The sequence below is a fragment of the Nanorana parkeri genome, unplaced genomic scaffold (assembly GCF_000935625.1).
Source record: "Nanorana parkeri isolate BGI_ZX_2015 unplaced genomic scaffold, ASM93562v1 scaffold56, whole genome shotgun sequence".
In the NCBI taxonomy this organism is placed as follows: Eukaryota; Metazoa; Chordata; class Amphibia; order Anura; family Dicroglossidae; genus Nanorana; species Nanorana parkeri.
Window position 1 is genome coordinate 2,181,366 of NW_017306324.1, and position 26,504 is coordinate 2,207,869.

Below are 26,504 nucleotides of genomic sequence, written 5' to 3' on the forward strand. Positions count from 1 at the left end.
ATACATCCATGAGTGTTCTCATTCTTAAGAGTACCTATACCCTTGTACATTTCGGTCTCTCAGGAAGTCGTCCAAAAGCTTCTTGAATGATTCCAGATTAATTGCGGAAATTACCGCTTGAGGCAGCGAGTTCCAGACCCTAACCGCGCGTACTGAGAAGAACCCTCTTCGCCCCTTGTGTTTGAATTTTTTTTCTACCAGTTTTAGGTGGTGTCCTCTAGTCTTTGTTACGGAATTAATCTTAAAGAGTTTGTTGCTAATGTTGCTATGACTATGGAACATTTTGGACATGAAAATCATGTCCCCCCTTAATCTCCTTACTTCCAACGTAAACATGTTTAAATTTAGTAGCCGTGTTCTGCCCAGCATGAGAAGAGATACAAATTTAAAAGGAAGAGCAGCAAAGAGAAGGGAAACAACCATGGATTACAGTAAGGCGCACATTACAGTATTGGTTTATGTTACAAAAATCTGAGGGTTTAATGTCACTTTAAATAGTATGCTGGGAGAAATGTAGCGTCTGCAGTTTCTCGGAGGTATAGGAAGCCAACGTTGCCCATCCTAAACTGAAATTTCAACCTAATATCTAGTTTCACAGAAACTGATCAAGCTAAAATGCACATACCAATTCCACTGAATATCAGTGTAAAAAAACAGGTCTTGAAGACATTTTCTGCCTTCAGGAGAAATGAATTTGCATGCATGCACCCAGTGCCAGGACAATGTACTTGGGCACCAAGGCGAAAATGCCAAATTGCAGATAATGCGAGGAGAGAGCAGTTATTTCAGTATAAACAGAGCAGCTCTGCTGTCACTTTATCAGCTGTGTGCCATGCTCTGGGTATTGCTTCAGGGCTGGTGACAGAGGAGCTTCAATAATTACACTGGGAAAACAATGCTCTCCCAGTGTAATCTGACTGAGCTGTCAGCTTGATCGTCCAGTCCTGCACAGGAGGGCAAGGCAGAGGAAGGAAGGCATATAGATGCCTCTCTTGCATCTGTCTCAGCCAGGCCCCGCATGGAGCCACTTACACTTCATCATCTACCAACTGTGCAGGTTACAAAATGAAAGGACAAAGCTGCCAATTTCCGAAGGCAGCCAATCTGATCGCTCCTTGCGTTTGCCAATATGCACAAGACAAATTAGACCTGGAAGGTGATTGGTTGCAAAAGATCAGACTACAGTCTAAAAGACAAAATTATAGGTGGGTAAAGAAGTAAAGAAAGTCTCTCGCTTCATTTTTAAATTAAAATCCATTCAGAACTTTTCTCTCTAGTTTTGGATAGTGTGGGAAAGGTTTAGTACATCTGCTGGATTTAAAAAAAAAATATTTGTGTCCTCAATGCTCAGCCTTGTCCTCGTGTCCTGTCCTGGTGACACTCACATTCGGTGAGCCAAACTTCTCTGTTTTCTTCATTTTTTTAATTGTTCCTACATAGAACCCACCAAGTAGCTGTGGCAGCGATTCTGGTTCCCTATTGGATTCTCCTAATGATGAATAGGGTACTGCAATCCGGAGAGGGGAAAGAGGAAGTTCAGCTCTCAGAAATGCTCTAGGTGTCACCCAGATAGGAAGTGAAAGGAAATCACCCCACCAATGACACAGACAGCATAAAAAAAAAATCTGTCAAAGGATCAACACTTTCCAATTCTATTTAATAGGAAAAAAACTTGTGGGCAGCAGCATAAGTCTTTGCTTTATTAAGAGACAGATGGACGCGTGAGGCTTCAACCCTTATCAGAAATCTGCAGTACTATGGCCGACTGGTTGATAGGAGAGGTGGTGTCACCAGTCCATCTCAGTGCAGCTGACTTCAGAGTTTTCGACTTTCTCATGGAAGTTTAAAGAGATCAGGACTCCTCACTGGAAGATCCTTCAAGTGGAACTGCAGCCAAAACTTTTGATAGTTTTGAATACAGTACGGGAGGGTTATACCCCGTCATAATTTTTATTTTTTTTGCCATCTGTGTCCCACTGGGGAGGTTTCCATTCACTTCTTGCTTTATAGCCACAACAGATAGTCAGAAGAAATTCCTCCAAAGTGAGGGAAATCCCCGGTGGTCAGCTGGGTCACCAGAACAAGTGTCCCCATTAGAAGACTTCCAATCTATTTCTGTTCTGATGACAACCCAAAATCTGGGATTTTCTTTTACTTTCAGTTTTTTTTTCCACAGAACCTTTTTAAAGTCACAGGAAAGCTGAAAACCTCTTTAAAAATTCTTCACTTTACCATAAAAATAAATTACAAAATGCCCAAGAATGTGCTTTGTCTATCTGTAGAATCTAGGGATGCACCGATACCAGTTCAGATACCAGTGCCGATACTTGGCATTTTCATGAGGACTACCAAGGTTAGAGCGGTTGCAGCTGGGACCTGGCTCTGGTGCTCCACCACTGTCCTGAAATCATTAGTCTGTATTGTTTTAGAAAAACTGTCACATGACCCTAAAAACAGACATGTATCAGTACTTGTATCTGTGAGTACTTGGAGAAGTATCAGTACTTGTACTTGCACAAAATGGCATCGGTGCATCCCTTATATATATTTATATCAAACAAATCATACATTAAAACAGAGATGTACAAATCCCGGGAGCTCCGTGTGCTCATTACAAATGACAGCTGCCTCCTAATTTGTGAATTTTTCTCTAGTCTGGTCTTGGAGCTGGAAAAGTATCTGTACTTGTACTTGTACCGAGTACTGTACTTCATATCGATGCATCCCTAGTAGAATCCTTCAGTTGGGTTTAAAAACAGATCCTTTAGTTTGGGCCACGGCCCTCCAAAATGGCCTGCGCACTGTGCTCCAACAGGTCCATTGGTTTGCCCATAGTCCTCCAAAACTGCCTCCACACTGTGCAATAACAGGTCCATTGGTTTTGCCCACAGTGCTCCAAAATGGCCTGCACACTGTGCAATAACAGGTCCATTGGTTTTGCCCATAGTCCTCCAAAACTGCCTCCACACTGTGCAATAACAGGTCCATTGGTTTTGCCCACAGTGCTCCAAAATGGCCTGCTTACTGTGTGTTTCTATTTCAAATTGTGCCCCAAGTTTTTCATGAGCGGCTGTAATTCCACAGTAACTTTTCCACTGAACCCTGGTGATTCGGATGACTCGCTTCCATCCTGGCTAACGCCAGTCTGCCTGTTCAGAATTTTCAGGCATGCGTTCAAAGGTGCGTGTAGCTTGTCAGTGATTTTGCCGGACAGGCGTTTGGCTTGTTTCTTTCCAAGCATTTTTGTGTTGTCTCCTGCCAGCTCCTGTAATAATCTTACAAGCTGTGAGGGTAGAATGTAGGCCGGGTGTACCCTAAACAGATTCGGCACAACATCGCCATCAGAGCCGAAGCTGGCAACAAGGTAGCGTCCTTTGGTTTGCCCTTTTTGAAAGTCGGCATAAACACAGTTCAGCACAGCCCCAAAAGATCCATAAGGGTCGGAATCCACAACCTGGTTAGCACTCTGTTTTTCCCACGCCGTATACCTCTCCTTGGCTCCCTCTGAGAACAACAGGATGATCAGCCCTCGTTTTTCAAAAGCTTCAGATTTCTGTTTCTGGTACCAGGGCAGAGGGTTCACTCTCGCCATTTCGGTGCGGTGCCACTGATCCAGAACCACGTCCAGCTTAAGATCTTGCAATGAGAGGGCAAAGGCTCTTACTAGTTTCATGTAGGCTGGGTTATCTGGGGAGTAGAGGATCAACACTCTTCGATTTTTGAAGATCTTATCTAGAAAGAAAATTGGTACATAAAGAAAATGTTAACCGTGAACACCGGATCACTCCTCCTAATATAAAGTGTATATAAACCAAAAGAAATACAGTCCTTTTTTCATTTTGGACAGAGCAAGGAAGGGTTAGAACCTGTATCAGGGCATTGTTGCTGTGTGTGTCCCAATGGGGAAGTTGACCCTTTTGGACATGGAGACCAGAAAGTGAACTTTTAAGCTGTCACTGGAACAGGAATAGAGGGAGAAGTAACCGGAACAGATGTCTCCATTGGAAGACAGCTGTCTACGAGAGCATTTCTCTTGAGGAGGTCTCTCACTTCCTGTTGTGCCTTTAGACAGGAAGCGAATGAAAATCTCCATTACAGGACACAGACAGCAAAAACATTGACAGTGGTTTTACATATCCAATAGAAAGACGACTAGAAACTAGGGATGCACCAATACCGACACCGCTATCAGTGCCGATACTAACCGCTGATACCAGCACTTTAAGTTTTGAAACTGAAGCTGGCACGGTACAGGCATTGCGGTTCACAGGAAGGCTGCCGAGGTCCCCCGCTTGCCTGTTTACAGTGCTGGCCGCACATCTCCTCCTCTTTCCTGCAACCACGCCACTCGCACCCACCTGCAAGATCAACCGGGCCCCTGGTGAGATCCCGCGCAGCCCTCCTAAGACCCCGCACAGCTTCCCAATACCCCGCACAGCCCACCCGAGTGCCAGTACAGCCCACCTGGGGCCCCTGCACAGCCTCCCGAGACTCTGCAGGCCTCCTAGGACCCCACATGGCCCACCCGAGACCCACAGAGCCTCCTAAGGCCCTGCACAGCCCTCCTGTGAGCCTCTGCTGGAGACATCAAGCTGGCACTCCAGATCAACACTGAGTATGCAGTTTCATTTTATTCTGCATTGCTGTATAATGTCTTGCTGGGATTTGTAGTCCCCTATAGTCCCCTATAGCTGGTGGTAATCTGCATTGCTGTATAATGCATTGTTGGGATTTTAGTCCTCTATGGCCAGTGCCATTCTGCATTGCTGTATAATGTATTGCTGGGAATTGTAGTTGTCTATAGCTGGTGTTATACTGCATTGCTGAAATTTGTAGTCCCTCTACAGCTTGGAGTCAGTGGCAGAACTAACAGGCTTGCAGTTGCAACCGGGCCCTGGTGCTCCACCACTGTCCAATAAAAAGTATCAGTAATTGGTATTGGCGAGTGCTTGAGGAAAAGTATCAGTACTCGTACTCAGTCTGGAAAAAATGGTATCAGTGCATTCTTACTAGTTACACTATAACCAATGTGAGCCACTGACTGTTTTTGCTCCTCCTTGATGGTGTTATGTCAAATATGCAGCAAGCGTTAAAGAATGTCATTATTATTATTTTTTTGGTTATCTTCCTTGCATTCTTGCGGCGACAGCTACTTTTGTGTATAAAGTTGTGAATCTCCTAAGCTGTAATTCATGATGAAGACAAGATAAGACTTATGTATGGCAGCAGCAAGGTGTGACCCCCAGCCAGCAGGAAGAGAATTGGCCCTATTTCGAATAATCTAAAATGCCATCAGTGTTCTGCTGAAAACCTTTATTTCCTGGAGGGTTGTCAGTGGAATTTCACTGTTTCTTTTACAAGGAATTAGCTGTTTGTACTTACCCAGAGGTTTTTCCACTCTCACCGACTTCAACCACTCTGTATACAGAAAAGGTTTATAGGTTACACACAAGAATTTTTATGGTTCACATTTTTTACCTTGATTTTTCCCAAGGTATATTTGTCCTATTTTTTTACATTTTCTTTAATCATTCACTTTTTCCCTATATTATTTTTATTATTTTGGTTCTTAGGATTACACTGCAGTTAATATTACTCAAGCCTCGAAACGCACTCTACACGGTGGACACAGCCTTCCAACCCTGGGTGTTGAATCCAAGTCATCATGGTTTAGTGTTAACAAAAGCTTTACCAACTGTAACCTGTGTTCTGGGAACATCTCTTCCTGTACGTAAACTGCAGCCAAGTATTCCCAGCCCTGCCCACTCTCCAGTACTGTGTGCTTAGGAAGTCATGAAGTGCCATTATACTAATGCGTTTTGGCCAGTGCCTCCTGCGATTTTTGTCTCCTCCCCAACCTGTTATTTTCTCTACAATCCCCTGGCTCCATCCATTATTGGCTTTACCCCTTCCCAACAGCACTGTTTCTCCGCCCCCCCCAATTCCATAAGGCCAACCCTATTCCTTCCAGATTGGCTTGCATCTATTCTCACCCTTTCCCCTTCTACACAGCACTGTCCCTGGGCACTCACGCTTCCTCAACGCTTTTCTCAGTCTGGTTCCTCCGCTGACTGCCAGCCCAAACTGCTCTCAGTCTTGGGCTTCTTGCTGTCCCATCTGGAAGCTCTATTTAAAGTCTCTTGTGCAATAATCACAACTAAATGCATACATGAATAAATGATTCATGGAAAAGTCTTGTACAGGTTGGACATCAAGGCTTCCATGGACAGGTTCCAAGGCAGGTGACACAGCTTAGAAAGCCAATACCTAAAGAGTAAGAAGGAGTTCTGCCAATTGTCTCATTATGAGACAGCTTGCTCCTGCTTCCAAAGGCAAGTTGCAAAGAAATGGGTCTGCAGCTCATATATGTATTTGAGACCTTTCTGAAGGACCTTTGAATTGGAATATATGGAGCAGCATTATTTTTTTATGTGTGCCAATTATTTCCTACTGTGCTGTATTATTACTGCTTCTCTATACAAGTCAGTGGGACTGTAGTGTGAATGTACAGTAAGCACATACTAAAGGCCTCTATTCAATGTATTCTATAATTTTCTTCTTCTGAGAAGCACCTAGAAGATTTCTTATGGTTGTATTTGACTTGCTTCTGAATCTAATGTCTGTGTACACTAATTCTTACTCACTCTCAACTTTTTTAATACAAGTGGACAGTCTCTAGAAGACATATTGGCCTGGGGTCAAATAATATGTACCAATCAGTATCATTTATTGGGCCTTAAAGTAGAACAAAAGCCAAAATAATTTTTGGTCTTGGATAGAGTAAGGGAGGGTTCAGGGGCGTCCTGAGGCCGGGTGTTACCCAGAGCAGCTACCGGGTGACACCCCGCTGTGACGTTATCACGTATGCATGCACGGCCATCTTGATGATACCTGCCGGCGGCCATCTGGGTGATGGACGTCGGCAGAGAGAGGAGGGGACATTCACGCGGCGGGATGAGGTATGCCGCCGGGTCCCCTCCTCTCTCGTGCAACTGTCGGGCTCTCTGTCCATGACCGAGTGTTCGAATTTTCCGAGCGGGTGAAACCAAAATTGATGTCATTTTGGTGGTCCCCTCCAATGGGGAGAACCCGGGTGCGGGCTGCACCCTCCGAACCCCCCTAGTGACACCACTGGGAGGGTTATAACCCCGGTTAGCTTTTTTTGCCATCTGTGTCCCATTGGGGAGATTTCCCCTTACTTGGTGTCTGATAGCCACAACAGAAAGTGAGAGGAAATCCCCTCCAAACTGAGGGAAATCCCCAAAGGTCACCAGAACTAGTGTGCCCATTAGAAGATTTCCCATCTATTCCTATTCTGGTGACAACCCAAAATTTGTGATTTTCTTTCACTTTCATTGATAACCGGTCAAGTAGAGAAGGTGAATCTCCCTAACAGGGACACAGACAGCAATAACAGCATGACAGGCATTCTAATCCCTCTCCACTCTATCCAAAACTGAAAAAAAACTTTTAGCTTCTTATTCTTCCAAAGCTGAGGTGTGTTCATGAAAACCACAATAATTATTTCACAGCGATACCATGGAGAGAGATGGAAAACATGGCCTGGTGTTGGCCGCTGATATCCGGTGAGGGTGACACTACCTAAATCTATCATTTATGATTGGCTGTGAGGAGGTCCAGTATCAGCACCGCCCCTCTGATCAGCATCCAGGAAACTTACTTTTCAGACTTTCTATCTTCAGCAATAAAATCAGCAAGACGCAGGCGACTACGAGCAGACACAACAACCGGGACCACATCCACCTGGACCTCATATCTGCAGAGAGAGAGAGTAGAGGCCTTCAGACATCTCTGAGTACTCCAAGCCTATGAACCATCCTTATCGCACAGTATAATAAAGGAGGATCCCATTCCAGTATTAGAACCCTTAGCCAAAGACATAAGTGGTCACCAGAGGATCCCACGGCCAAGCAGCCATTTCCTCAGACAATTTACATGCACGTTTGTGATGTTTACCCACGAATGAAAATGTAATATATTGCAGCACACAAATCCTTTGATGTAAGGACTGCATTCGTTTTCTAATACCTATAGATCCAAAAGAAATCCAGTGTAACTTGTAACTTCCTGTGCACTGCGCTGAAATCACAAACAATGTTATCAGCTTTCAGCTATCTTCTCTGAACTGCACAGCCCCTGCTGCCTATGTAGAGATGGAGCCTATAGAGATCAGCAGAGCGGGGAGTTGTTCCTAGTCCAAATCAGTAGAGCATCCTAGTGTGACAACATTGCTCCACCATAGGTACAGTACAGGCAGTAAGTGTTGTCACCCTAAGACAGGAAGTGTTTTATTGGCATTCTGCACTTGCAGAACTGTACTTAGCCTGAAAAAAGAAAATGAATGCAGCCACTACATGGAATGATTTGTAAGCTGCAATGTATTAAATTTTTGTTCTTGAGTTTAAATTTTAGACTTTACAAGCATGCATTTCATTGTCTAAAGATTTCAATTATTATATGGTTGGTTTTGGCTTTATCTTTACAAATGAATGTTTCTACCCTGGACTTATTTGATATTTTGAATGGAAGTTGCCAACAGAGGTGTCTTTGTTTGGCGCAGGCTCTGTCATTATTTACTAAAGGTGTTGGTTATTTTGGCAGACTGGAAATGGGATTTTCATAACAATGAGATGTCACGAGCCGGAGGGGGAAATAAAATAGAATGGAGAAGATAACATCAAATTAAAGAGTGCATGTGTGTCCAAGAAAATCAATGCAACTTCCTTTGCGGTTGTGCTTTGATGGAAGACTCCGGGGAAATTGAAAAGCTGAATTGTTATATTTTTTAATGAAAAGCTGCTGATTAGAACCATAAAATCTTTACAGACTTTTTTTTTGAAGTGCTAGCTCTACACTGTTTGAATTTCAGCCAAGTCCTGATAACTCGGCTGGGATTGGAGCAGTGCGTAGGCTACTTGGAACCAGTGGCGTAACAATCGCCATAGCGACCCAGGCGGCCTCTATGGGGTCTGGCCAGACACCGTGCGGGCCACCTGTGTCGCTATGGCATCTTATGCTGGTGGCTTTCACTGGCGGCTGTGAAGAAGAATGCGCTGCTGTTCAGATCACTGACAGTGCGGAGTTAATGAGAGCCAGCAGTGTCGGTGGAGCAGGCTGGACCCGGCAGTAGAGGAGGAGGGGCCCGTGGTTGACATCTGAGGAGGAGGCGGGGGCCCGGTGACGGAGAAGGAGGCGGGCCTGGCGTCAAAAGAGGAGGAGGCGGGGCCCATCAGCGATCATGCAGGAAGAGGAGGTGGACAGGTAAGGAGTGTGACCAGCCCACCTGAGGGTGACCCTGCAAAGCCCACCATAGAGAGTCTATGGTGGGCTCTGCACCCCTGCAGCCCTATGGTGGGCTCTGCAGGGTCACCCTCAGGTGGGCTGCATGGGATCTCAAGTGGGCTCTGCAAGGGGCATAATTAGAAGTCACAGGGCTATGGGGCCCTGTGATTTCGAGTTAAGCCCCTGCTTGGAACCCCCCTGTTCTACAAAGTCAGTTCTTCAAATTACTTTTGTCAAAGGAGCAGGTTAAAAAATCTCTGCCAAACAGTGCTTGCTAGCAAATCAGCTGCAGTCACTGTTCCAGTATTTTGCACACCTGCCACTATCAGAATACAATAGCCCACCTGGGACCCCACACAGCCCTCCTGAGACCCTGAAGACATCGGCTGCCACCCTGAACCAAAACAGAGCATGTAGCTTCATATTATTCTGCATTGCTGTGTAATGTATTGGTGGGATTTGTAGTCCTCTATAGCTGGTGGTATTCTGCATTGCTGTATAATGTATTGCTGGGATTTGTAGTCCTCTATAGATGGTGGTATTCTGCATTGCTCTATAATGTATTGCTGCATGGCGAGTCTCCATGGTGGATCATTGTCTTTAGACCCTCTTCTGTGCTCTCTTCTTTTGCTGGGGCAGCACCGCTCCTGATCCACCACAGAGGTGAGGCTTGGAATCACTTAATTCAAGTCTCTCCTCCATGACAGATTAAAAGGGGCAGCGCCTGGAAAATAGAAGCGAGCCCAGAAGCGGCTCCTAAATTAACAAAGCAGCACTGGAGCATGAGGAGATTTGAAGCCTCACCTCTGTGGTAGATCAGGAGGGGAAAACTTAGGCAGAGGAAATATTGGTCCAGAGCATTTAGCTATAGTTTGGTGTATGGGGGAGTTCGCTAATGAAAGACTAGCCCCTGGGCGCCTCATGATCTTGCTACGCCTCTTTCTTCTACTACATCATACTGACTGAAAAGCACAACCCACACAGTACAAAACAGGACGGTCCCCCATTGCATTATGGGAGCAGTTTTATTTCCTAGTTCAGAGCTGCTCAGCTGTTACAACCAAGCAAAGGGGAACGAGAAGTGACCACACAGTGGTCCCAATTTTTTTCTTTCTTCCTGATGTAGGTTTAATGAAATGGCACTGCGGTTGTACAAAGCGTTTAGATGTCAATTAATGTTTAGAAGAGCTACTCATTAAAAGGAACACTCCACCCCCCTTATATTGAAATGAACATATCATATTTTTTGTAGGGTCCTTTGCAGACTTTGCTGTGGTGCCAATGACCTGCAGCACGCTTTCCTTTTAAACGCCTTATATATCATGAATGTACTTACATTTATCAACATTGCAGAGGGAAACATTCTGTTTTGCACTAGATAAGATCTGAAAGAAGAGAAAATAACATTTATGGTAGGACTTTGATGGACATCTTTTTCAGTATGCCCTTTTATTGTTCCCAATGTGGCCATAAGTTTGTGAACACCCGAGCACCTCACCTTTGTGAACTTGGTAAAGGTCCAATTCCAAAACCATGGGCATTAATATAGAGCCCTCCTCCCTCTTGAAGCTACAAACAGCCTCAATGTTTCTGTGAAGGCTTTGCAGAAGGCCTCCAAAAACAGCATTTATGAGGTCAGGTACTGCTGTTGGACAAGACCTGGCTTGCAATTGGTCTTTTAAATAATTTCGAAGGTTTCCAGTAGAGTTGAGGTCAGAGTTCTGTGCAGGACACATAAGTTCCTCCACAATAACCTCATCAAACCATGTACTTATGAAGCTGGCTTTCTATGCAGTCATGTTGGAACCAAAAAGGGTCTTCACCAAACTGTTACCACAAGGCCAAAAGAATACCACTGTCTAAAACGTCTTTGTATGTTGTAGCATTAACAGTATCCAAGGCCGACCAGTGATGTCAGTGAGCTGGGTCGAGGTGTTGAACAGAGCCAGATATACTGTGCACCACCAACCAGCCATCACCCCCCCCCATTCCCTGGTAACATGCACTAGACATCACCTGGGGCACAGACCTGTGTTATGGCTTGATCTACATTTGATATACTTTTTGACCCTAGAGACTTATTGATCTGTAGGACTATCTGGGATCATCTTGCAATCAGAAAAACAGTCTAACCATTTCTGTGGATGCTGTATGAGATCATAGTCATTGGTACGAGACTTTGCTATGTAATATGGTTCTATACACTTTTGACTTATGGAAATGTGAGTGCTTTTTGGAGCCTCTTCACTTTATTTATAGTAACATTTAATTTATAGTTATTAATATAGTTATAGTTGTTAATTTATAGTTATATGATATCTTACATCATATAGCTATAATGTAAATCTTTGTAGGACATAGTTATGGTCTTTTGAAGACTATTATATCCCCTGCAGCCCCCCTCCCCCATGAGGGATACCTGGTTGGAATGTATTGGTGGAGTGCATTGGATACATTTATAAGTAGTTATATTTACTGTATTGTGAACAATAGCCAACACTAGTGTGATAATGTTGTTTTACATATATTAATTATCTCATGCAATTTTATAGATTTACTACCTCTTTTCCCTAAGGAAGCAGATCTAATGTCTGGGAAGTGGTCTTTTACCACCAGAAGTATTGGCGGTAAAAATGGAACTCATCTCTCATCTAACAATGGTTCATCGATAAATAGATAAGGAGAAAGAGAAGGAGAGAGAGAGAAGAGAGAGGGGGAGAGAGAAGAGAGAGGGGAGAGAGAAGAGAGAGGGGAGAGATATAGATTGAAATAGAGAAACATTGAGTTGGAGCTTAAGATAGGGAAATATAAAGATTGGGATGAGAAATGTAGAAAACGGACTGAGATATGATGATATGGCGTTAGATAGAGTTAGATAGAGTTAGATAGAGTAAGAGAAGAGGGGAGAGAGAGAGAAGAGAGAGAGAGAGAAGAGGGGAGAGAGAGAGAAGAGAGAGAGAGAGAAGAGGGGAGAAGGAAGAGGGAGAGAAGAGGGGAGAGAGAGAGAGAGAAGTGGGGAGAGAGAGAGAAGAGGGGAGAGAGGATAGAAAGAGGGAGGGGGGAGAGAAAAGAGGGGGAGAGAGAGAGAGAGGGGGGGAGAGTGAGAGAGGAGAGGAGAGAGAGAGAGAGAGAGGGGAGAAGAGAGACAGGGGGGGAAGAAGAGAGAGGTTACAGTAAGCAATATTGTAAAATAGGATTGTTTTTAATGTTCTTTATGTAAACAAATAAAAGTCTACCGTTTTTAAACATCATAAATTCTTTTGCTATCTTTATATCTGATCTGGGGCACCCATCCCCTATGACTGATGGTCTACATATGGTTTTGTATAATTAGGATTGTGGTACCTTGACCATAATATCAGTCCCATTACACACCTTGTAATCAATAATCACATAAAATGACATAACAGTCAGAGCTTGCACAAAACGGCCTTTTATTCCGGTGTGCCTACAGCAGCATGACGCCACAATATAGCCCTGACATAAAGGGCAATTGAATATTTAGACTAAGTGATCCCCTACCAGGGAATACTTTGGGGTCTAAACAATTCACAGGAGAATATTCGCTCTGTGCAAATATATGCCAAAACAAATGTTCTTTTTTTGAAGAACAGTGAAATTAATTTTTGAATGTTTGCATGTAAAATTGCATTGTGACCACTAGATATAGCTAAAGAAGCATAGGAAATAAGCATTTATTGTCTATAATCCTCAGCGCCATCTAGTGGCCACAATGCAATATTTTTTTACATTTTTAAAAAAAATCGAAACTAGGTTCCCTTGTAAAGAAACAATAAAAGAACATGTGTGTATATCCGCGCAGAACAAACGTTTTCAGATATTCACAAGGCAATAGTCCCCTTTGTATACAAGGAAGTCTTGGTAATTTGTTAGTCAAAGGGATACATACATTAATCAAATTGAGAAAAACACTCCTGTACTGCTCCAGGCTCACCTGCACACAATGGTCAGACATCACATCAGTCACCAACTTCTCTTCTAGGAAATCCACGTCAATCCTTGACTGCATAAAGAAAAGAAATAGTGAAAAAAAATACAATTCAGGCATTCTACATCCTTTTATGTAAACATATCACTTTAAATGAACTTTGCTTCTTGGGCTTCAAGCTCCCGTTCACACCTAAAGCTTTCATCTGCTCAAAGCAAAGCGCAAAAAAAAACGCTCAAGGCAAGGAATCCTATTCATGTCAGTGGCCCCTGTTCACACCTGAGCGTGTTATGGCGTGCAGAATAACACCTGTCACTGGACAAACTACATGAGCTACTTTTTGGCAGATGACAGAACATTTTTTTATTGAACAGAACACAAACTCGATTGTTACATTCTTGTTACATTCATACAAATCATTACGTGTTACAAAGACTCAAGAGTTACGGCCGTTGTTCATTGTGGAGAGAACTAAACTATCTTCTCACTTTATTTGCTGCAAAGCCTAGTCCGAAGAACTCCCTGATAGTGTATCTATTCCGGCATTCCACGGATAATACTGCCGCTACAGCTTTCTTGTGAGGAGATTGGGATCTTTATTTCATCCTGATGCTGATTGTTCGAACTGCAGGAACTGTATAGGGTTGGTTTTGATAAACAGCAAGTAGACTAATTAGCTATAGACCAGAGGTGCCCACGATTTTTTGTGTTAAGATCTACTTTTCAAATGATGAGCTACATGAGATCTACCAACGGAAAAAAAAACAACCTCCCTTGCTCTCTCTCTTCTGACTGTCTCTCCCTGTTCATGGCTGTCTCTCCTCTCTCTCCTGGCTGTTCCTCCTCACTCTCCTGGCTGTCTCTCCTCACTCTCCTGGCTGTCTCTCCTCGCTCATCCTCCTGGCTGTCATTCCTCGTTTTCTCTCTTGGCTGTCTCTCTTTGCTCTCTTGGCTGTCTCTCCTTGCTCTCTCCCCCGGCTGTCTCTCCTCTCTCTCTTTCCTGGCTGTCTCTCCTCTCTCTCTTCTCTGGCTGTCTTTCCTCTGTCCCTGGCTGCCTCTCCCCACTCTCTCTCCCCTGGCTGTCTCTCCTCGCTCTCTCCCCTGGCCCACCTTGCTGTAATTTGCAACAAGTTGTGTAAACTAATATTCTTTGATGTAATACATGGCACTTCAACCACCAGTATCCACCAGAAAGGTGTCAGGGAGCTTGGCTCAGCAGACTCAGGCTAATAGGTAATCATGTGTGCACAGCTATTATACCAAAATGGAATAAAGGGTCCACCATTCACACCCTTCGTGATCTGCCAGCATCATCTTTGAGAGCTACTGGTAGATCACGATCTACCTAATGGGCACCCCTGCTATAAACTATGCTGTCTTATTTTATTACTAACAGAATGGGTTTGTGTGATGAGATTGTGACTTTTCAGCCTACCTACGTCGTGATGTTACTCTGAAAAGGAAAAGCTCTTCCCAGGGACCGCCCCCCAGGATCTCAGAACACCTCCCGTCCCCCAGAGAGTGGGTATTCTTGCAGTACCTGGTGCGTCGTGTTGTACAGTGTTTTGCAGCCTCCGTCTTCCACGAGGCAAACAGAGATTTTGCTCTTTTGTTCCTCTTTCACAAGTAAAGCTCCATTCTGCAACTCGCGACGCACTGAGGGGAAAGACAGAGAAGTGGTCACAGGGGAAACCTGTTTATCTGCAGTAGTTCAATATCTCACTCAAATTCTATTTGTTCTACATTTTCTTATACTGTGCATGTGAAGCACTAACACGTTTAACACAAATCTCCCTCTCTCGATCTCTCTCTCTCTCGATCCATCTCTTCTCTCTCTCCATCTCTCTCTCTCAATCCATCTCTTCTCTCTCCATCTCTCTCTCCATCTCTCTCTCCATCTCATTCCATCTCTTCTCTCTATCTCTTCTCTCTCCATCTATCTCTCTCTTGATCTCGCTCTCGAAAATTTGGCCTTATGGCAGCACAGGGAGACCTTTCCCACAAGCTAAAAAATGAAGGAACGTCAGTACAATTATTTGGGGGACTCAATATCAGGGGCTGCTGGATGTGTGGCAACTTACCATTGGCTTTGAAGCATTCGGTGTGCAGGATTCTCCCTTTAACTGACACCTGTGAAGTATAGAGAAGATGAGATATGTACAAGATATTCATTATAACACGCATGGATGGAGACAGGTACAACATCTCCTTTCTAGATCAGGAATACAGCATGTAACCCCTTCAGCCATGCCCCAGCTAGACACAGCTCTGTAATGATGAGCAAACTGATTTAGCACATTGACATGATAAATATACGCACACAGAGTTGTCCATTCTATGGACAATCACACCATGCATTCAACAATTCTGCATGCAACTGTTCTGCTGAATCAAAATTTTGTAGGTCAACATGTCTGTGAAGGTTTTCATTTATCCAGGTCATGGTATAGCTAGCAGTAATCACTTCCATTCAACTGGGCTTGCTCTATAAAGCTGAAGAGGGCATTCCACCGGTTATCCAACTGGCTTTCGCAGCACAAATGACAACTTCTTATTCATAATAAAATGTCTCATATAATATGTGCCATGCCTCCTATGATATACAGAGAGCCACAGAGTCTGGGGGACCCAGTGAAAGCCGACTGGGTGGGTGACGGCAGACTAGCATGCAGAACAAATGCTGGAGGGGTGTAAGTTCTCAGACAGATAACCAAAACACACAGCAGACAGTGGGTGGCCAATGGTCAGATCAGGTGCAGGGTCCAGGCTCCACAGTGGTAGACAAGGCTCATACTAAACTAGGGATCTCAAGTCTCCCTGATGTTCAGGGAGTCTCCCTCTTTTGGACAGCAGCTCCCTGATGTCCGCGAGAGAGGCATTTTCTCCCTGAAAGGTTTAAGGTGGCCATACACTGTACAACCATCGCAAGACCTTAGTCTTGCGATGGTTGTAAAGGGATTAAAAAAACGTACAATCTGCCCATCTTGGACAGGCAGATCGTACTCTCGATCATCGCAAGCCCGCTCCCCTGAGGGAGCGTGCGCACACCGGCCCATTCGGCATTTGTCTCCCGAGCACCGTTCAAACCAGCCGAAAATCGTACGATTTTTGGCTGGTTTTCTAGCGTGCTCCTTAGACAAAAGACGTGCGACCGTACAGTAGAAACGGTCGCACGTCTTCGTTCACACTGCTCGATTCTCGTACGACCGCGAAAATCGAGCAGTGTATGGGCACCTTAACTCTGAGTAAACCTTTCCGGTAAGATATCAGTGGGTAAAGTTTCAGAGTAAGGCTTGCCTCCTGGAGGAAGGTCATGTGATCTCTAGAGTAGCCTGAGAAAGAGGCTTGCCTCCTGGAGGAAGGTCATGTGAATAGTAAAGGAAACAGGCCAATGAGCAGGATAGGGACAGGTAAGCTGATCCTAAATAGAGTCCATTCTCCACAGTGGTAGACAAGGCGCATACTGACCATAATAGAGGAAGCAGGCCAATGAGCAGGATAGGGACTGGTAAGCTGATCCTAAATAGAGGCCAGGCTCCACGGTGATAGACAAGGCGCATACTGACCACAGCAGAGGAAACAGGCCAATGAGCAGGATATGGACAGGCAAGCTGAATCCAAACACAGTCTAAATAATCACAGCAGTAATCCAGGGCATAGACAGTCAGAAAGAAGTCAGCCTTACAGACCTATGACCAAGGCATGAGCTGACAGGCTACCCTGTTCATCAGAAACAGCCAGAATGTCCAGCAGTCTACTCAATATTTACAGATTAGGGCAAGTGTGCATTACAGAGACCTGAGCTGCAGTGCTGAACAATGACCAGCAGATGGCGGAGTGTTCAATGCTGACCTTTACACACAGTAGGCTCAAGTCATGAAGCTTTGCACAAGGATCTTTATTTTCAGTTATGTGACTGTCATTTTTGCTGCAGCATAGCAGGAGAGACTGGAGAGAATGCTGTCACAGCCGGCTGGCTCTGAAGATCAGGCGAGCATAGCTTTCTTGTTTTCCTCCCTAGACCAAAACAAGCACTTAACCCTTGCTGGGGTAGCCCCGCTGCAAGGGTTAATCATAATTTCCCCTGCAGCACTGCATAAATCTGAGGACTGAATGGACAGGTATATAGGAGCTGTTTGTCTGGAGTTCAGCTGTAAAATGAAAGGTTCGGTTCTGGTTCTGGTTCCTTTGCAATGCATTCTGAATGAATAGGGCGCTTTAAAGGAGAACTATGGGGTTAGGGCTTTTCCCCATAGTTCTCCTTAGGGTAACGGGAGGACACAAACTAGCGTCCTCCCGTCACCCTAGGCTCAGTATACTGAGCTACTGCTCGCGGTATACTGGGACGCTCAGACGCCGCAGCTGAAGCGGATCCCGACAATTGTGCCGGGATCCGCCCAGATGCGTGACTGACAGCTGGCTCTGCCTATCTAGAGGCAGAGCCAGCTGTACCCGCCCCCTCCCCGTCCATTCCGCCAGTCAGCACTGGCGGATCGGATAGGGGGGAATACAGTCCCTCCCCTGTCACGGCAGAGAGCCGTGACAGGATCGAGAAGTGAGCGAACGCCGGCATGTGTTCCCTCACCTCCCGATCTACTGAGCCGACCTGTGACAGTCTCATTGTCACAGGTCGCCTAGAACTATGAGGTGAGTGAAAAGCCCCCCCCCCCCCTCATAGTTCTCCTTTAATGCAATGCACATATTCACCGCAATGACATGCTCAGCTGTGAAGGGGTCCCTAAACACGGACGGACCCGTAGGGGCCCCTCCTTCCATTCTCTTATATAGCCCTGGAGACTGACAGCTAAGATTCTCAATGAGGGGGCCTATGGGGAGCACAGACAGTTCCTATTTCAGGCCCCTGAACCAGGCTCACTGGAGCTCTCTATGGGATGAAGGTGAGAAATTAATTATCTGCCCCCTGCTGGTAAGAAGTGGAAGTGCAGCGGGTTGATTTCTGATACATTCCATGCATACAGACACATAACATAACAATGGCGGTTCTTACCTGGACGCACAATGATGGGTGCGGCACCACCAGACCTCGAATCTCATTTGGCTCCTGGTATAGAAAACAAGCAGAGGAATGTTCAGGTTATATTCTCGAAAAACACCAGATTTAAATTTTTTTGGTGCTGTGTCCCTATGGGGAGATTTCCCTTAATTTCCTGTCCTGAAGACACAACAGGAAGTGAGTAGAAAATCTCTTCAAATAGAGGGGAAATCATACACAGATGTCACCAGGGCAGGTGTCCCCACTGGAAGATTTTCCCTCTGTTGCTATTCCACACTGGAAGATTGTCCCTCTATTGCTATGCTGATGAAAGCAAGAAATTTGAGATTTCCCTTCACTTCCTGTCCTGCACACACAACAGGAAATGAGTAGAAAATATTTCCAAATAGAGGGGAAATCATACACAGATGTCACCAGGGCAGGTGTCCCCTCTGGAAGATTTTCCCTCTATTCCTGTTCTGATGACAGTGGGAATATTTGAGATTTCACTTCCTGTCCAGGAGACACAACAGGAAGTGAGTAAAAAATCTTTCCAAATAGAGGGAAGATCATCTCCAGTTGTCACCAGAGCCAGTGTCCCCCCTGCAAGATTTTTTTCCTCTATTGCTATTCTGGTGACAGCGGGAACAGTTGAGATTTCCCTTCACTTGCTGTCCTGGAGACACAACAGGAAGTGAGTAGAATATCTGGGAGCATCAGTGTATGAATTGACGGCAAACATTCTCCCATCTGAAAATATTATGTGAATGGAGCTCGTCCTCTGTCCCGGGAAAGGAGCCTCCCTGTTGTGTCACAACATTTCATGAGGATTTCTCATTTTACAGCAGCAGTAAAATCGTCACTGTAATTGACGCAGACAATCACAGTACAAAAAAAAAAAGATTTCTTGAAGATATAAACCTTGAAGAACTTAAAGTGACCCCGTCACCGGACCAATCACATCCCCCGCCATCTTCATATAAGATTATGTACCTCATGTGTTTTATTCCTGTTGTTTCTCTGTGAAATCCTCCCTTGTGTACACATCCCACAGCCCGAGACCGCTGCTGGGAGCCACCATCTTGGATGTGATGTCAGCAGCCCCAGAGCTCTCATTCCAGGCCCAGGGGTGGGTAACTCCGACACTCCAGCTGTGCTTTAACTACAAATCCCAGCATGCTTCTGCCTCTGGGAGTCCTGCCTGTAACTGTCAGAGTCTTGCAATGCCTCATGGGGCTTGTAGTCCCACAACAGGTGGAGGGCCAGAGTTGCTCTGTAGTAGTCTCCGCCCCTAGCAGCTACATAACATTTTATGTAGGAATGTGAAGGGTAAATACACCCTCCCGGAAGAGGAGAGGATCATGATGTGGAGGGGGGAGCTGGGTCAGTATAGACACTCCCAGAAGAAGAAAAGGTCATGACGTGGAAGAAGGTGGAGGGAGGGAAAGAGGAGCTGGGTCAGACAGTAGAGACTCATAGTGTAGAGAGGGTCATGACATGGAAAAAGGGGAGGGGCAGTGGAGCGGGGACACATAAGCAGTAAATAGACACTCCCAGAAGAGGATAGGATCATGATGTGGAAGAAGGTGAGGAGAGGAAAAGAGGAGCTGGGCCAGCACAGACAGTAAATTGGCACTCCAAGTAGAGGATAGAATCATGACATGGAAGAAGTTGAGGGGAGGAAAAGAGGAGGTGGGCCAGCACAGACAGTAAGTAGACACTCCCAGAAGAGGATAGGATCAGGATGTGGAAGAAGGCGAGAGGAGGAAAAGAGGAGCTGGGCCAACACAGACAGTAAGTAGACACTCCCAGAAGAGGATAGGATCAGGATGTGGAAGAAGGCGAGAGGAGGAAAAGAGGAGCTGGGCCAACACAGACAGTAAGTAGACACTCCCAGAAGAGGAGAGGGCCATGACATAGAAGAATGGGAGGGAAGGAAAAGAGGAGCTGGGCCAGCACAATTTTTTGGTTCATTTTTTCATCTTGATCAGTAAAGCCTCCGGAAAACTTTACCTGGCTGACGATCCTCTTCCTGGTGTTGGGGATCACTCTGCATTCCGGACTGCTCTCGGATTTCCAGCACAAGGCAGCTTCCGCCACAACGTGACAAGCCGCGCTCAGCTCATAAACAGGAAACTTCACCTCCAGTTTACTTTTATTCAGCATTCCTTCGTCTGAGTCTGAGGACAGAAACAAACAAACAGAAGAATTGTCAGCGGAGGGGATTTCTGAGCGTGTGACACGAGAATAAAACAAGAACTTTCATTCCCTTCCTTGTGCCGGGTTCATGAAGCTGTGTTCCATGTACAGCACACGTCTTCAGTGAAGTGTCTGCAAGCATGTGCAACGGAAATGTGCTGGGGGGGCGGGGGAGGGGTGCAATGTTTTCTGGTGTAATATAAAAGAATAGAAGAAGGGATGAGACCCCAAGAGAGGAATCTTCCCGTGTCTGCCATCTTGTACAATGACCCCGTGACTTCCCCCGGCGGCGTGACTTCTGCATTCGGAGGAAAGGAAAACCCAACTTACAATTCTTAAAGGGACACAGCACGTTTCTGTAAGCGTCCTGCAGATCGCTGTACCAGGCCTGCGACAGACGACATAATAAAAAACCATCAGAATCATCGGAATGTTCTCGATCAGACTCATGTGCATTGTACAACGTGCGTTACCCCCTAGTGGCGTCACCTTCACGTCATCAACGTACCTGGATACACATGCAGGGCACGATATCTGACGGCGGAATGTAATGTCGCATCTCTCCCATCTAGACAACAAGAAAATAAACATATAGTATCCACTGTAAGAGGTGTGTGATCCCTAACAATGAACTTCTCTTACTAGCGCTATCTCTGAGCGGCCTAAACATTTTTAGTGGGGGGAGGTGGTGCTCACTGCAAGGGTTAAATGCCCATTAAGCCTCAGGGTGGGGGAATAAGTTGTAATACTTATCGCAACACAATCCTCATCCATCACTCCGGCAGGTTTCCTCCATACCGTGTGACCACTGTAAGAGGTGTGTGATCCTTAACAATACATTTCTCTTACTATCTTGGTTTGATAAACTCCGGGCGGCCTAAAACATTTTTAGTGGGGGGAGGTGGTGCTCACTGCAAGGGTTAAATGCCCATTAAGCCTCAGGCTGGGGGAATACGTTGTAATACTTGGCGCAATGCATTCCTCATCCCTCACTCCGGCAAGCTTCCTCCATGCCGTGTGACCAATTCCTCAAAGCCTTTTTGGCGCTCCGGCTGTCAGTCACGCTCTGGCATCATTACATTCAATACAGGGCCAACAGTCTTGCATTGTCCTTGAGGGCAGCGAGGGCCCGACCACCACCACCCAGGAGGGCCGGAGAGAAGAATTCAATGCTGATGGCCAAGGGGGTGGGAAATAAAGTGTTTTGACAGTTTTGACAGTCATTTTGGTGTCACCTCCCCTCTAAAAGAGTCAGGAACTCGGTCAAGGACTGAGAGCCCTGACAGTGTCAGGAGAGAGGAGGGGACCCGGTGGCATACCTCCTCCCGACGGGTGAAAGTCCCCTCCTCTCCCTGCCGGCGTCCATCACCAAAATGGCCGCCGGCAGGCATCAATTAGATGACCACGCATGCGCGATGACGTCACTGCGGGGTGTCACCCGGTCTCTGCTCTAGGTGACACCCAGCCTCGGGACGCCCCTGGGGAAGAGTTAATCCGGTCCCTATCAGGGGGATTCATCCTCTAAGTCTGCACTGGTGGCCATTATTATCGAGAAAGAATATGAGGGGAAATCCGAAATTGTTGTCACCAGAACAAGAGGTAAGGGGATGTAATCTTCCAATGGGGACACCTGTTCCAGGAACAGCTGTATAAGAGGGAAGTTCCCTTCACCTTGGGAGATTTCCTTGAACTTCCTGTTGGGTCTGTACAACAGGAAGTGAAGGGAAATTTCCCCAATGGTGACCAAAAAAAAATAACCTGGCAGAGGTTTTAGATCATTCATACTCTATCAACTCTATAACTCTACAGACACTTCAAAGCAGGGGTAGCCAAACTCCGGCCCTCCAGCTGTGGTGAAACTACAATTGCCATGATGCATCTCTCTCCGGGAGACATGCCTGTGGCTGTGACAATCTTGCAATGCCTCGTGGGATTTGTAGTTCCACCACAGCTGTAGGGCCGGGGGTTTGGCTACCCCCTGCTTTAAAGCGAACCCATAAGCCTGACCACAGTGCTAAGCTTAGCCAATGCATTGTCCAACTGTTCTGTGAGCCTGGCTCCGGAAACTCTCATCGGACACAGCAAGAATGGATGGGCGGGGCTTGGCACCTCAGCAAAGGACGGACCCGGCATGTGGCTGCATTGACAGCGGTATGGACATAACATTGTAGTGTGGCGCATAGCTCGTCACGCCTCATCATCGGCGAAAACTAACTAAATACAGAAACTTTACACAAGTCACAATGCAGACAGAAGCCGCACTCACCATGGTGTTGTTGCTGTACGTTGCGTTACTTTTGTAGAAATAGTAAACCCAAAGGGTGATTTCCCGGCTGTTGGTCGTGTTGACGATTCCTACCGAGGTCTCGTTGGCTTCACTGACAAAGTCCAGGAGAGGAACTGAAAATGAAGAGGAGTCCGTGATCGGGAAGTCGCTGTTACATTGTGTTCAGATGATACGTATTACTGTATGTGATGTGCACAAGCCCTAAACGCATTGGATCAACTAATGCAACCTCAACATCTAAGGACTGATGAGCTGAAATATATGATATTGTTGGGTTTAGATACACTTTAAGAACTGCAGACAGGCCCCCCCCCCCCCAGAACGCGTGGTACTATAGTGCCTGCGTTTTGGACCAGAAACGCAGTCATTGTTGTGCCCAGGCCTGGATTCCCCACAAGGGGCGGCAGCGGTGTGAAATCCCCCGCCGGGTGGTAAGTTGCGCTATCTACATTTAGTCCTGCTTTGCACAAGCAGGACTAAATGTAATGTGGGGAAGCCGATTGTTCCTTTATCTCGACGATGTCGCCAAGATCACTTGTAATAAGTTTGCAGCCGGTCCGTTCTCCCCCCGCCCCCCGCACCTACCTCTCTCCATGCTGGCTCCGTCCTCCCCCTGCCGCCGAGTCTCTCTCCTGTCCCGAGTCCATGCCGCCGATGCAGGGAGCAGGGCGGCAGGGTTAAATCTAACCCTGCAGCTCCGTGTATACAGTGAGAGGGGAGAGCTGTGCTCTTCCCCTCTCAGCTGTCACAGGAGTTCCAGCGCAGTGCTGTGCTAGAACTCCTGTATTGGAGGTGACAGGGTCAATAAAGAGAACCTGTCACCTCCAATTGTTATCACGCAGGCGCTTGTTAGCTCCTGTGTGATAGCAATAAAGTTAAGTGGAAAAAATAAATTTATAAAAAAAAATTACTAAAGAAATAAAAATTTTACAAAATAAATAAATAATAAGATGATTAAAAAATAAAAAAATATGATTAAAAATAAACAATAATAAAATAGAAAAATATAAAAAAGTGTGGGGGTTGGGGGGGGTTGGCAGGGAGGGGGGCGCATTGCGGGACCTGGCCTTGGGGCAGCAGGGAAAGTAAATCCGGCCCTGGTTGTGCCCACGTTCTGGTGCGGGCGATCGCACGGGGGGAGGGTTATGGCTGCGGTGCCATTGACTTCAATGCATGGCCACGCCCCCTACCGGCCCAGAATACAGTGGGGAGTTTATTATGCGATACATTGCGTTCCAGCAGCTGACCGTGCTGGAACGCACTGTATAAGGTGTGCAAAGGCCCTAAACGCATTGGATCAACTCATGCAACCATAACATCCAACGACTGATAAGCTGAAATATATGACATTGTTGGGTTTAGATACACTTTAGGAACTGGTGGGAATTTGGGAGAGATGTAACCATGGCTGGGCTGCCCTGTTGGTGTGTATGGTGTGTATAATGTGGGCATGAGCTTGGAGCTGGCATGCTGAGGTCTCATATTTGAACTCCATCCAGAATGCTTTTACTTGGTTGAGTACAAAGTGGGGGAGACCTCCATAGGGCTCTTATTGTAGTCTGTGACCCGCACTTGGAGAGATTTCTTACTACTTCCTGTTCTAGCGACACAGCAGGAAGTGAGTAGAAATGTTGCCAGTTGGGGATACAGAAAGCCATGAAAAACCTAACAGGAGTTCTAAACGTTCCTCGCCCTATCCAAAACTAAAAAATACATTTGGCCAAAAGTCAACTTTAAAATAGAAGTGTAACCGTAATAAAGACTTACAGTCACAACTCGATATCTTGTCCAGCAGGTCCAGCTGAGTGCAGCCTGTTGAAATAAATCATTCAAATTTATAGTCATTCCAGAAACAGCGACGAAGAGTAAGGAAAGCATTCTAAGTGAGCAATACAGAAGTTCCTACTGGAGACATCTGAATGGGGCGCTAGAGAAAGGCAAAACCAGACACCGACCTTCGCCTCTTGCGTCAGTGCCGCCCACAAACAGCGTTTCCAGGCTTCACTGATAAATACATTGTAGAAAGCTTTGTATGCTTCACGGCTTGCAGGAAAACTGAGATAGCACGATGGGGTATAGTTACAATTTAATCACCGCAATACAGACTCTGTTACAATCACAGCGTCACCGCGTGCATCCAGGGAAAACAGCAGCTGCATGTTATTCATTTCCCAGCAGTCAGCGTGTTTTAAAGTGTCCCCGCAGGTCAAATTCTAAATCTGTATAATGCAAATTTCCCATAAAATATATGAAATCGTAATGTGCACTATGGAGATACCTCTTCACTATGAGTCACCTCCTCACCCTGCTGTCTCCCCCATTATTTTCTGGTCTGAGCCGACAACAACATTAAGCCATTTTGCAAATGGCCGATCCCCTGCGTTGTCGGTACCCGGTACCCCTGCGCTGCACAATCATCTATGCATACGCTCAGGGCATGTCATCGTGGTGCATAGGGATCAGGTCCAGCAATGCTCAGACCAGACAGGGACGTACAGCCCCTTCTCTCCTCGCTCGCTGTTGCTTTCAGGAGCGGTAAGAGAGCTGTAAGTGCAAAGTATGAATAAGCTTTAGTATGAAGACCTGCCGGCACTTCCGGTATTGACTAGAGCGTCCCGGCCAATCAGGTACGAGGAGGTAGGATAGCTCGAGCAGACTGCTACCAAGACGCTGCCTGTGTGGGTGCACCCAGGGCCGGATTTACTTGCTCTGCTGCCCCAGGGCAAGGTTTCTCGGCCCCTCGCCACAATCCCCCTCCACGACAATCCCCCCACCCCAATGGAGAATGGCGGGGGGGAAGGGTTAGTTTTATTTTAACTTTTTTTTTCCCCTTTTTTGAATTTTATGTTTATTTTTATATCTTTTTATTTTTTAACGTTTTTACATTTTTATTTATCTTATTATCTTTTACTTTTTTTTATCCTATTATTTTTTACTGTTTTATCACCTTTTTATTTATTTTAACTTTATTGCTATCACACAGGAGCTAACAATCCCCTGTGTGATAGCAATTGGAGGTAACAGGTTCTCTTTATTGACCCTGTCACCTCCAATACAGGAGTTCTAGCACAGCACTGCGCTGGAACTCCTGTGACTGCTGAGAGGGGAAGGCTGCACGCTCTCCCATCTCAGTGTTTACATGGAGCAGAGCGGAGAATGGACGTTCTCCGCTCTGCTCCCCGATCTCCATCCTGAAGACAAGATCTCCGGCCGGGCGTTGGGGACAGAGGTAGGCAGCAGGAGGGAGGGGGAGGACGGACGAGTAGGCTGCGCTGGACATTTAACTCAGGGCTAAATGTACAAAACAACTACCTTCCCTGCTGCCCCTCTGCTCCCTTAGCCTTGTGGGAAATTCAGCCCTGGGTACACCATCACCAGTCAATGGTGGTAGAGGAGCCTCATTGGTGGCTGTGCTGTCACTACTTGATCCGAGTGGCAAGGACAAGCAGCTCAACCTCCACTGAAACCCCGCCCATGCTTAAGTTCCATCCATACATTAGTACAAAGGAGTCACCTACCCGGCACTTCATGATATATGCTGAGGACCTCGGAGTACCTCGGATAAGTATACGATGCGATATTCATCTCGGCTCCGGGTTGCACCCTTAAACAGTTATACACAACGGAACCCTAAAAGAAAAAAAAATGCTATTTAACATATTGCAACAAATGTCAATTAAAAAAAAGTAATTTTGATCCCTGAGCTGAAAAACAAAACATCAGAATCGGTTATGGCGCGATAGTTTGCATCCGGCTGAACTCCATTGTGCAAA

At 45.9% G+C, this 26,504-nt stretch overlaps 1 protein-coding gene across 1 annotated transcript in view; it reads right to left on the reverse strand.

Annotated features, from left to right (window-relative positions):
- Positions 1-3,034: 3,034 nt before the first annotated feature.
- Positions 3,035-26,504, reverse strand: part of IL17RC (interleukin 17 receptor C) — a 62,599-nt gene continuing 39,129 nt past the window's right edge. Inside the window, exons 7-20 of the mRNA XM_018576088.1 lie at positions 26,250-26,361; positions 24,499-24,543; positions 22,711-22,844; positions 20,953-21,012; positions 20,775-20,832; positions 20,259-20,425; positions 18,261-18,314; positions 15,334-15,382; positions 14,793-14,908; positions 13,259-13,327; positions 10,640-10,688; positions 7,682-7,777; positions 5,383-5,418; positions 3,035-3,732 (exon numbers count right to left, since the gene is read on the reverse strand). Of these exons, the coding sequence (XP_018431590.1) occupies positions 3,035-3,732; positions 5,383-5,418; positions 7,682-7,777; positions 10,640-10,688; positions 13,259-13,327; positions 14,793-14,908; positions 15,334-15,382; positions 18,261-18,314; positions 20,259-20,425; positions 20,775-20,832; positions 20,953-21,012; positions 22,711-22,844; positions 24,499-24,543; positions 26,250-26,361 (1,743 nt within the window). The remainder of the gene's footprint in view (positions 3,733-5,382; positions 5,419-7,681; positions 7,778-10,639; positions 10,689-13,258; positions 13,328-14,792; positions 14,909-15,333; positions 15,383-18,260; positions 18,315-20,258; positions 20,426-20,774; positions 20,833-20,952; positions 21,013-22,710; positions 22,845-24,498; positions 24,544-26,249; positions 26,362-26,504) is intronic.